This window comes from Silurus meridionalis, chromosome 4 (assembly GCF_014805685.1).
Source record: "Silurus meridionalis isolate SWU-2019-XX chromosome 4, ASM1480568v1, whole genome shotgun sequence".
NCBI classification, from domain to species: domain Eukaryota; kingdom Metazoa; phylum Chordata; class Actinopteri; order Siluriformes; family Siluridae; genus Silurus; species Silurus meridionalis.
The window spans coordinates 25079382-25092420 of NC_060887.1; the positions used below are offsets into that span (position 1 = coordinate 25079382).

The following is a 13039-nucleotide window of genomic DNA, read 5'->3' on the forward strand; positions in this document are numbered from 1 at the left end:
TCCCACAGCGGATAATTTCATCAGCACAATGTCTTTCTCTATTTTTACAGGCCAGTAGGGAGTAAATCCGAGCGACCACAGCTCCGTCCAGAAATTACACTTCTAAATAGTACGTCCAAATAGTTGCTTACTATTTTAACATACTACTTAGTACGCTAGTATGCGGACCCGGGCTGGTTCAGACCGAGCCGGTGATGATAAGACAGAAGTAAAGGAGTACAGCACAATATACGGGCGCTGAAATTTACCTGAGATTTTACTTTCATTTCCATTTTCGTTCTTGTACTATAAAAACTGGTTAAGCCTGTCTCCAAAAATAAACCCAAACCCAATTAATTCTTGATAACTCCAGTCATTTGGATGAGTTGCGGAAGCTGTAAACAAGAAAACAAATCGGTGTACATCCTATCACAAAACTATCACGCATTAGTTATCATTAAAATAATTAAATATAAATATAAATAATTACGACCAGGTTAACACAAGAATAAGTGCTTATTAAAAAAAAAGAGGGAAACGCAAAATGACAAACTCGTGAGTTTCAGCCCAAATGACAGTCTCTTCTTTCTATTAAAGGAAACTAGGTGATAATATATCGGACATTTGTAAACATGATACATCTCCAAATTATGGCTCAGTGGCTTTGACACAAAAAAAAAAAAAAAAAAAAAAAAGTTTGGGTTTGTTTACTCGAAATAAAAATATATAAAACACGAAAAATAAAAAAAGGTCAGAAAGAGTAAAACAAACACCACATTGAAACTTAAAAAAAAGTGAAAATATCCCAAATAAACATCACAAAATGATCTGAAAACTCTACCGTAACAGTCAATCTGTTAATTGTTATAATGAAGAAAAACGTAACTGTAACCTTAATTGACAACAGATCAGACCACCACCACCACCACCACCACCTCAGATTAAGTCTCGCCAACAGCGAGGAGAAGAAAAACATCTCTTATTGTGGCATATGGCTCCTTTTTGAGCAGCGCTGAAATAATCGAATTATTATTATTTTCCTCCACCGGAACGCCTTCAGATCGACACGCATTATTTTTGGTGAAAACACTTTTCTTTCAAATGCACATCAATTCGATTCTGCAGTCATTCATGCATTTTGTTTCCCCTTTTTTTTTTAATCAATTGCGTCCCATCAACTGTTGTTGCACCACAGTCTCCGGTCTGCGGCCAAAAACTATTTCTCACCCAACTTTGCTGCGGGCATTGTCCCTCAGAATAACAAAAAATAAAATCAAAACAACAACCAGAAACGAAATACTGTGAAATCCCTAGTCCCCCTTTTCTCTATCGATGTTCTTGTTTTGTTTGTGTTGAAATAAGAGCTTCACTCAGCAGGACAGTCACTGGACGGGACTTTGTAGCGAGTGATGGAGCGGAGGGGTCTCCGCCTGTGAGTAAACGTCCTCCATGCTCGGATGTCCGACCCCCACCGGTGTCATTCTTTTCTCTTTCTGTCTCCTGTTGCAAAACCACACGCGCACGACCTCTTTCTCCAGCTGCAGCGTGCCGGCCAACGTGCTGATCTCGTGCGCCGAGGGCTTGGGGCACTTGAGGAAGTGGTTCTCCAGCGCCCCTTTCACTCCGACCTCGATCGAGGTTCTCTTCTTGCGCTTGCGGCCCTGCGCCGCGATCTTGTCCAAGTTAGTTGGGCTGCCCGTGTTTGAGTCTGTCTCCTCCAGCCATTTGTTGAGTAGAGGCTTAAGTTTGCACATGTTCTTGAAACTGAGCTGTAGCGCCTCGAACCTGCAGATGGTGGTCTGAGAGAACACGTTGCCGTAGAGCGTGCCGAGCGCAAGCCCCACGTCCGCTTGCGTGAAGCCGAGTTTGATGCGCCGCTGCTTAAACTGCTTGGCGAACTGCTCAAGGTCGTCAGAGCTGGGCGCGTCCTCGTCCGAATGGTCCTGGTGATGTCCAAACGGCTGCTGTGGCGACTCGAGCTGATGTTCATGAACGACCGCGTCGTCGTGCAGCGGCTCGCGCATGCCGTGATGCAGTGACGGTTGCGGGCTCAGCATAGCATAGCCCGTCTGAGAGTAGACCAGGGACTGGTGGCCCCTGAAGCGGGCGACAGCGGAGACAGGTGATGTGTGGTGCTGCTCGGCGCCCACGAGCCATGGTGGCCGTTCTGTGCAGCCTGGTGCACCAAATGTGACCTGTGGTAGCCGCTGGTCAGTTCCTCGCGGCTCGCTGGCACACTGGCCTTGTGCTCGGGCTGCTGGCCGAGGTGTGTTCCACTGCTCCAGTCTGCGCCGGACGTGGGCAGCCACTGGTGGTGCGTCAGGCTCATCGGGTGTCCCGCGTTGGACGCCGCGAGCCCTTGAAGATACTCGTGGTGCATCATCTTCTGCACTTCTCTATAGGTCGTGCCCTGGTGCATCCGGTCCGAGTCCGGGTGCATGAGAGGGTTGGAAGGCAACGAATTATTCCGCGGGATATACTGAGCTGTCGTCGCCATGGCTCCGACTCCGAAAACTGACGCGCGCCTCGGAGGTGAGAGAGCTTTTTAGAGGGCGCGCGCGACGGCCCACGCGGGGAGGCGCTGGAGTAGCGCGCGGACACGCCTCCCGTGCGCGTGCATTGGCTGGCAGCCGCCTCGAGCCCGACTGACGCTTCGTGTTTTCCTCACGCGCGGGCCGCTTGGTTGGCTGCCTCCCGCCGCGATCCCAGTTACTCGCAATTGGCGGCTTTCACAATGCTTTCGCTCTCGCTTTTGAAATCCCTTTCTTCTCCTTCTCCCCACTAGTCAAGACAGCGCGCAGCAAAGCCGCAGGAAATCACTGGCTGGTGGGTTGTTTTTACAAATGACCACGTGGGGGAGTGCCGTACTCTTTAGTCCGGGGAAGACCCCCTTACCGAGTTAAATTAGTACTGTTAGTAACTGTAGCTCTCCTATAACACTCATTCATATTCTAAAGTATCCAACAACCCTCACATGATTCATGCAAATCAATTGACGGCATTGTTTCTATGTTGATTGCAATAATCGGCTACATTATTTATACAAAGCAATTATTATTTATATAATAGCTTCAGACAAGACATTTGTTTTAATTGAACTTCACTAAACGCACTGTCAAGTTCACTGTATATTCACAACGTGTAGAAGTTATCCTAATGCAATCGCTCAAGTGTAATTAATCTATTTTCAGATTCATTCGCATGGATTGTTAATGTTCAGAATAAATGCATGCTTTCCATGATCATGTTTTTTTTATTTTTTTTATTTTACCATCTTCCTAAAGTTTTGATATAACAAGCTACATTTATTTCTATGCAGTTGTCTTTCCCATGTATCTCCCAACCCCAAACAGCAACTCCAAAATATCTAGTGTTTTTTTTTCCCCTGGCTTCTTTTCGCACCGCTTTCCCGGCTGATCTGATTACTTTTCTCTTCACGTTTTGTCCCAATAGCAAATTACCAATTCTATGAATTGCAAAGCAGCCTCTGAGACGCTGAGGGTGGAGAGGGGGAGATTGTGAAGATTGAAAGGGATCTTTGCAAACACAATCACGTTCTTAAATGGAAATGCGGGGCTTTAAACAAATCTTACATCTCTCCTGTTTCAGTCGTCTAAAACTCCGCAATCAGGAACACACACACTCCTTCCTTCTGCATCTGGAGCTGCTGCTGAAGATTTTTTTGGGGGGTATCAGTCCTATTTCAATTATTTATTGTAATGTATTTTTTTTTTTTGCTAACGGTCGCATTTGTTCATTTGTTTTGTGTTCAGTGGGCTATTTCCACAGGGTTTTAAATAGAAATGCAACATAATATTTGGGAAAAACCCGACAATAAAGCACACTGGTAAGTTTTCACGCTTCTTTTCCGTATATCCGTTCCATCTTGCATGTGTGTGTGTGTGTGTGTGTGTGTGTGTGTGTGTGTGTGTTTAGGGTCACAGGTGCTCCTCACCACTCTTTCAAAGGCGGGGTTATGTCCACTCATACTTTATTTATTTATCTCTGTGCCATCATAAGAACAGTGAAGCCTAGCCTACAGGGTATTTATTAAACATTTGACCTACAGGGAATTTATTATATATTATAGACAGGAAGTAAATGTCAGTAAATATTCCTTTTGTGCTCGTAAAGGATTATGTAGAAATATACTGCTTAACTGTATTTAGCTATTCCTTAGACGCGATTTGTGACAAGACCTATAAAAGTAGTATTTCAAAATAATCCGAACACCAATCTTTACACTCCTGATATCTTTGATTGGTTTCTGATCATTTCTTTGAATTGTTTGACGAGGCCTATACTTCATATCACACCAATTTCCATTACTGTTATTGGATATCAGTGTGGTCTGGTCATAATGTAGGTCTGTGCCATTCCTTGAATGAATATGGAGTCTATCAGACAGGGTTGAGGAGATGACGGAGACGTCATGGATGGTGTGATGCAGAGTTTATCGTGAGTCTCAAAGCTCGCTTTCCGGGACGCACTTTAATGAGCATGCTTTACTGTCCGCTCCTGCTCATTTGAGAGTCTATAAAAAGCGCGGTGATCGCTGTTCGGGGATTCGAGGCAAAGCAGAGGCACAGACCGAGTCTTGTAGTTCCCCCGCTGGCTAAAAAAGCACGCAGATGCTCGCCGATAATACGGCCTTGTGTGGCGCAGGGGGGCATTTTTCCCTGGACGCGCGAGGTTGCCATGGAGAGGCTGCTGAAAGGACTGCACTGATGTGTCTGATGAGTGATTTGCGTTACAGGAAAAAGGCAAAGAATAGGCCCTGTTCTGTCCGATTTCTATAAGACAGTAGGGAACAACTGCACTCTTTGACCAGCGTGGATGCACAAAAATAGGCGAAAGCAGTTAACCAAGTGTAAAAGGTTCAACTTAGATAATGCAACTTCACACTTAAAAAAAAAAAATCAGATTTTTATCATATTTAAAAGTTATATACAAATGTACACAACTGGCTCAGCTCCACAGCAGCCTCACTCCTCACTTAGTTCCTATCTACTTTCTGCGTAAACGTGTTATTTTTGTTGTTGTTGCGTCGTCGTTCTCTACGTCGCCCCGATTGTTTTCAAATAGACACGCCCCGGTAGTCACGTGATTTAATCGAACCATTAACACTCTTCCATATCGTGAATGTAATCAGAAGCAGCATGTCTGTCAAACAAGCAATTAAGCAGATTCCGAAAAAAAAATGAGCAAGCACGAAAGTTCCCTTTATTTAACGTAAATAAAGAAAGCTAATAATTTGTGCAAAATAGGAATCAATCAATTGTCAGGAACATCAGACTAATAGTTTTGACATGATCTATACAAAATAATATGACGCAGGTAATACACAATTTTGTATCTGTTTTGTTTATAGCTTTTATTTATGTACTTAAAAAAAAGTTAACTAGTTAATAGTTAACTACTCTTGCTTCAACCAGTATTAGATAATCCAGAGTCAATAATGTTTTAAATAAACATTAACAAATAATATACAGGTCCATCTGTATTAAATACACATTTCCACTTATTTATTTATTTATTTATTTATTTATTTATTTATTTATTTATTTGTGTGTTTGTTTTTGTTGGTTTGTTTCTTTATTTGTTTTTTTTCCACCTACACTGCTTTTAAAAGTAAAATATCACAGTAAGTATATTGTACAGCCACTGATAATCTGAATGCACTTGTTTATGTAGTTTGCCATTTTTTACTAATTTTAGCCTGAATTTGGACGTCAGATCTAACAGCAACAACGAAAATCAAATAAAAAAGCATGTAAAAAAAATCATGTGGGATAACTTCTCTATATTGTTTCTTGGACGTGGGAGACTTGAACATGTCCTCTCACTGAGAGTTGCCGTTTCTTTTTTTCCCCCTCCAACGCTTACAATTCCTATTCATTAATAAAACATTACGATAGATGCAAACCTAAAGTGTTTTAATTATATATTCGCCTCACATAACTTCAACCGCCAAGTCTCCCCTTTTCCACTCATCCATTTAGACATTTGTTTTGACAGACGTGGCTAATGGGCGCCGCGCTTCCCGTTTACAGAGTGCAACTCAGGTACGTCTCCATCTCTCTCTCTCTCTCTCTCTCTCTCTCTCTCTCACACACACACACACACACACACACACACACACTCTCTCTCTCTCTCTCTCTCTCTCTCTCTTTCCAGCCCCCCCACCCTTTCCATCCTCCCTCCTCTTTTGGCTAACAAACTCAGGCCATTGCGCCAGACTCCCGAGGGAAACGCGAGGGGAACGTTTCCTCTTTACGGTAAAAAAAAGAAAAAAAGGTGTACGCTATCTTTCTCTATCTCTCCACTTATCTTTGGGCTAATTAGGCGGGGCTCTGAAGACGCCGACATGAATATACGCGCACCGACACGCAATTAGTCGAGAGAGAGACAGAAAGAGGGACAGACCGACAGAGAGAAAGACAGTCCGCTTAGTCCTACAGACAGAACTAAAGAGTAGAAGTGCTTTTCCCCTCAGCTGTGTAAAGTAGGACTGAACATAAAGAATGTGAAAAGTGATCAACCATATATATTTTTTTCTTGCTCGGTTTATTTCTTCACAATCATTAAACACACACACACACACACACACACACACACACACACACACACACACACACACACACACACATGAGAGAGAGAGAGAGAGAGAGAGAGAGAGAGAGAGAGAGAGAGAGCATACCACCCAAATATAATTTTAATTGCCCATGTGTCTATGGGAAGAGTGAAATAAACTTTTTTAATGATGTAAATATTCATTAACAATTATTTTCCAAAGTAGGAATTATTGCTTTTTCCTCACAGTTCACAGTTCAAAACCTTAAAGAAAGTGAACATTGTAAACTCAATTTTCAGTACAGTAAACTTAGTTATGTTTGTAATCATTGACTTAGACATATTACAAATTTCACACCTTGAACAACAAAATATGCCCTAGGTTATGTATAATGTAATATGGCACGGAGGACTGGAGCTTTACCAATAAACCTCTTAGTGTGGCCACATACAGTATAAACTATAAGACAGACAGACAGACAGACAGACACATGCACACACAAACACACACCTTATTTAGTGTTCGAACCTGTGTGGCTGAGGCACTCTGTCCACAGAGGCCTCAATCCTCTACTTTGAATTCAAGGTGATCTTTATCCCAATGCCCCTCCCGGGTGTGCACTTGCCACCGACTTCCATGAAGATGTTTATGTATGTATGTATGTGCAGAGGGGAAAACAGGGAGCTTTTGGAGGAGTCTGGCGTGATAAGCAGTGGAATTTGTGCTGCCTGAATATGGATGGTGGCCCGGCTCTTACTAAGCAGCTGATAGAGAAGTAAACAGCTAGTGGGCTAAAGGACTTGGAAGCATGCACCGGAATACATTAGGGCTCTCTTCTGTCTATCACCTCAATAAATGATCAAATTCCTATTATTTCTTCCCATTCCTATAATGTAGTTTCCCTGAAAATGTTGAAAGGACTGTTACCACAGAGACTAACTTATTCTGATGCCTACTGAGATATAGTTTAACGCAAAAGGCAATTGCAGTGTCAAGTAGTTTCAAGTTATATCGAGCAAGTTTTACTTTCAGAACTTCTTTTTGTAATGTTCACAAATAAAACAAATCCTGTAATACACTTTTATGGTTCACTTATTAAATTGCATTAAAGGCACCAGAGATTATTAAAGGTGGCCCATTGGGACTTTTGATTTAGCCTGCCATTGCGTATATTACAAGCGACAAAATAAAGCCATTGATACAGTTCTTCATTTATAATTATATGTTTAATATAACATATTTTGTTTGATTTTTAAGCTACATTAGATGTAAATTCAAACGAAATGTACAGAATATAAGTGAATTTGAAGTAGCCCAGCTTTATGATTCTAATGAGAGGTTTAAATTTATATTTATTTAATTGATATTGATTGATATTGAAAGCATATGGTTGTATATCTTATAGCCTGAATAGCTCTATTAGACATTTAACTGTATTGTACTATAAATGAGATTTTTTTTCTCTGTTTATAATGTACTAATTATACATTTGAATGAACTAGAAAGCTTTGCATGTAAAACTGCATTATTTAAGCAGATTGCAGAGTAATGTTTTATATTTATTTATTTAGTTCTATATATTATTTAATCATAAAAAAGGTGGAACCATGACAACTTTTATTTAAATATAATGCAGTTTGGAATAAAACAGATTTACTTTGTGCCCACAGCCCTCAATCGAGTTTTTCGCTAGGAATAGAAATAAGCACATAGATTGCTGATGCAGTTCAACCTTTGCTAAAGTTTTACATGCCTCAGTAAGTCTCCTTCTCTGAGTTAAATTTCAAGTGCTTTAAATAATAAGTAACGTAATTAAGAAAAGTTTGATTGTTTAATCTAGAAAAGCAGATGTAATGAAATGTGTAAAAAAATGTTGGTTATAAAATGAGAATATTTTTGTTTACAAATATCACTCGTATGGAATGTGTTAAATCCTTTTAAATATTTTTTGTGATATGTGAAAACAATAGAAATTAATTACTGCTACTCTGAAGTTTACTTGCAAAATTTGAAACGTTTTATGTGCTACTCAATGTCTACTTAAAAACATGTTTTACATAACAGCAATTCATAAAGTATGAGAGCTTCCAATAACAAGAAGAAACATAATTCTGAAAAAGAGTGCTTTCTTTAAACAGTGGAGCTTTTGCATGTTTTTTGTATGCATTCCTTTTAAAAATCATTAATGTAAATTCAAACACACTTTGTTTTTTGATGCATCAGTGACAATAAATTATTGTGTGAGGTTTCAAGAGCCTTGCATAAATCACCCATATTCCAGAATCATATGTGTCTTAAATCATTGTTTTAAGTGTGAGGCTTAAATAAGCCATTGTTGATATGGAATTACTGTTTTATTATTCCCCTGATCATAAGAATTAAAACTATAATTTTCGTATTAACACAATAAGCGAAGTATTTAAATATTCCAGTGTGATATTTTAGATATTTAGTTACTGGTGGTGAAAACCTCTGTAGACTGTTAAGTGTCTGGAGAGAAGAGCTGTAACATTCCACTCATTAATATACACACAATTGATATCCAGGAGCTCTCTCAAAATTATTAATCATGTGCTTTGTCTTAATTAAATAGTAATTCATGTTAATGCAGTCCTAACGGAGCCCAGTGACCATCTTTTCTTATTGCGCGTGTGTGTGTGTGTGTGTGTGTGTGTGTGTGTGTGTGTGTGTGTGTGCTGCTGAAACATTCTAGGTCTGTCACTTTTTCTTTCTTTTGTCTTTTCATTATGCTACAAGGACCCTTAAAGACTGAGTGACTTTTCCACCTGTATAAATTTAATAGACCAATCAGTGAGGGGGTGTTCCCCAAGCTTACAAAATCTTGGTAAGTGAGCAGATGTCAGAAAATCACAGTCTTGCCATAATAATTAACCCACAAAAATGTCACTTGTCTTTCAAATACTTTTTTTTCTGAGTTTGTGAAAGGAGAGACTGTGAGATGTCTGTCTGATATACCTTGTCCAAACGTGACAGTCTTTTGACATGGAACCAGGAAAGTCTGTTGTAAAGTGACCAGGTTTTGCTAAAGAGGGGTCATGACCAATGGTTGACCGCTCATGGCTCAGTGTTGTCTGTGCTCAAGCACTTGCAGGCAGACTGAATTGAGTTAGACTGCTTTTAATTGCGGATTGACCAGTCTGAGAGCTGCTTGTGCTTGGGTCAACCCTGATAGCAGAGGTGGAGTCCCCAAAGCCCAGCTGCAATTTCAGCCCTGCAGGTCCTGGAAACAGGTGCAGAGAGGCTAAAGGGGATTTGGAAAACACTGGACTAATGAGTGTAAGAGTTTATAAGGAGAAACTTGGATTGCTTCAATTTGGGAAAGTTTGAAGTAAAGCAAAAGCAGGCACACACACACACACACACACACACACACACACACACACACACACACACTCTCTCTCTCTCTCTCTCTCTCTCTCTCTCTCTCTCTCTCTCTTTATTTTTTTTGCCAAAACATTTCATTTTTATCTTCTATCCTGCCATGACAAAAGCCTATTCTGTTATTAGAATACAATCAGGTCTGCGTTTCTCTCAGCAAGTAGGTCAGACAGTTGCACTGACATTTGGTATCTGTAAAACTTGCAAGTTCCCCCACACAAAACAAGCGTAGTAACTTCCTCCCAGACCTAATCATTCCTTACATTTTTATGCAATCTTTCTCTCTATCTGTCCCTTTCCTCCTTTTTTTAACAGGGCAGGGAGGAATGTTGAGAAGTGGAATCTCTGACTTGCCACTTATCTGAATTCTAACCCTTCCCACCTCTTCGTCCTCGTTTACACTCATTTTCTGGCAATTAAAAAGCAGTGGTGCTGCAGGTTCTTTCGCCTGCAGTGCAACACTCCACCACTGATGAATAATTTCTACTCTGCAGAGAAGCTGGCCCTCCTTTCATGTTCTTGCTTTGTTGATTTGCCATTAAAACTCAGCGTGTGGTTTAGCTGTAGCTGAAATATGGTAACACACGCTTTGCTTATTGTATGTGTGTGTGGCTGTACGTCAGTTTCTTTTTTTTCATTCGAACCGCATTGAGTGTTTAATTCATCTCATTGAGATATGCTCATGTGATGTGCAGGGGGATTTTCCTACAGCATCATTCTCAATTATCACTGCGTTGATTTGATTTGAGGGTTTGGTACTTATTTGAATGAGTCCCAGAGTACTACTTCTTGGGCATGCACACTCACATTACATACTGCATTCTACAGTGTTGAGTATGGAGGGAAAGTGTGTGTATGTATGATTGTTGCCGTGTGTTTGTTGGGTGGGGGTGTTTTGAGTGATGACTAGGCTGAGTAGATTGCCATGATGTTGCTTGCAAGGAAAATGATGTCGCCTGCTCAGTGGATGAACTATTCACACTTACCATCTAATAGGAAGTGCCACTGTAAGTTCTCCCTATATAAGACACACACATTTGTTTTACTACCCTTGCAAGGACCTTCCACTGATATAATTATTACTGTAGCTAAATGATAAAATGTTGAATGCTCTATGTAACTCGAAGTTTTTAGCTTGTAAATTCTTCTTATTTTCAATAAATAATATTAAAACATTTCAGGACTTTTATAGGAAAAAAATATTTTTCTTAATAGCCAGCCAAATGTACACACAAGGTCAAAATAATCTTCGATAAAATGATTGTTAATATTATTACTATTTTGGATATACCAATATTTATAAAAAAAAAAAACATAACTGTACTTAACTAACCCAACCCACATTCTTATATATAAAACACACTAATACCTTGACACACTAATACCTTGATACCAAGCTCACCACTGAAGGAGGAAGTGGCATAAGGAATGTCAGATTGCTCATACATGCCCACACACATGCCAAAGCAAATTAAAACTTGAAAACTAATACACAGTATCAGATGATCAGAGTATATTTGTTTAGGAAACTGGCAGGGTTTTGAGTGAAAGCTTTATTCTAAATGTTGCTGGGAATCTCCAAGCGATTACAGATGTGTTACTTTTCCTGTCTTGCCTGTTTCACATCTTTTATTTAAAAACACCCAGATATTGCATAATTGTTTCTGTTTATCAAGGTCTTTAGTACTCTATAAGAAAAGAAGAGGAGAATGACACACAAAGTGACTTGGCTGTATCCAACATGGCCATCTCTCTGACACACTAACATGAATAAAGCAGGAAGACCGACATAAAAAAAACAGCTTCTGTGTGAGAAGAGTTGATCAATAGCAACATACTTTAATCATGTTTTCAAATGCGATATACTTCAATCATTGAAAGACTTGCTGTTGTACTGTAGCTATTGAAGTATAGTTAATAGATTATTTGCAGATGTATAACAGTGATATTGTAAATGCAATTCTAAAATATCTGTACAGAATTTATAACCATACTCACATCAGTACCTGTGGCCTGGAAACTGTTCAATTATTCAATATTCACTATATGGACAAAAGTATTTGGACACCTGGCTTTTCCAGACATATGTGATTCTTACCCAAACAGTTACCATGAAGTTAAAGGCACACAATTGTATTGGATGTCTTTTGATGCAGTAGCATTACATTTTTCCTTTATTTAAACTAAGAGACACAAATCTGTTCCAGGATGGCAGTGCTACTATTCAAAAAGCAAGCTCCATGAAGTTATGGCTCTGAACTCAACCCTAATGAACACCTTTAGGATGAATTGGAATGCTGACTGCAATCCAGACCGCTTTACCCTACATCAGTACATTACTTTACTAACACCCTTGTGGCTGAATGAATCTCCAGAAGCACACTCCAAAATCTAGTGGAACATCTTCCCAGAAGAGTGGAGGTTAATAAACGGCAAAATGTTGTAGTGCAAAAGGTTAAAACTGATTTTTATTTTATATAAATTCTATTTCACATTAAAATGCTGCTCTCCTCTATATTTATATGTTTTGTCATGTTTGTAAAAAATAAAATAAAGTAAATAAAAGATAAATAATTTAAGTAAAATTGTTTTCAAGTTTCTTTCTTTTTGTGCATTTCTAAGCTTTTGTGTCTTTTTGTTTCATGACCTTTAATCTAGTTTATAATTTCAGTCTTTTAGACTAAAACTGAACATTGGTATTAACATTTCAATTTGTATTTACTCATCTAAGTGTGTTGTAATTTGTTGTAAACATGTGGCCATGTGGTATTTTGTGGTTCGAACTTTGATTCACCAAAAGCAGAGAAAACAACATTATATAAAATGTTGAATAGAAATGTAAAATAAGATTTAAAGTTATGATCTTAATGTCACAAAGGCAGATGCACCTTTTGCTATTACTCCTAAAGTAGCACATAAATCTCACATATTTTATGAGATTTTATGAGATGTGAGTTTTTAATAATATTAATAATAATGATAATAATTATTATTATTATCATCATTATTATTAACCATTAGGGAAAAAGATTTACCAAAGGAATACTGCTACAATAGAAGCCCCATTTCACTGGTCCCAGATACCCT

At 39.2% G+C, this 13039-nt stretch overlaps 1 protein-coding gene and 1 long non-coding RNA gene across 2 annotated transcripts; one reads left to right on the plus strand and one right to left on the minus strand.

Moving 5' to 3' along the window:
* Nucleotides 1-714: 714 nt before the first annotated feature.
* On the minus strand, nt 715-2477 carry pou3f1 (POU class 3 homeobox 1). Its single transcript, XM_046847862.1, is given in 2 exon segments — nt 715-2069; nt 2072-2477. Coding segments are annotated over 2 exon segments (1113 nt in total). The 5' UTR covers nt 2477; the 3' UTR covers nt 715-1361.
* Nucleotides 2478-3557: 1080 nt separating this feature from the next.
* LOC124383892 lies at nt 3558-12480 on the plus strand. The gene is made up of 3 exons (XR_006925294.1): nt 3558-3826; nt 5998-6044; nt 12160-12480. It is a non-coding gene; the product is annotated as an uncharacterized LOC124383892 (long non-coding RNA).
* Nucleotides 12481-13039: the final 559 nt, after the last annotated feature.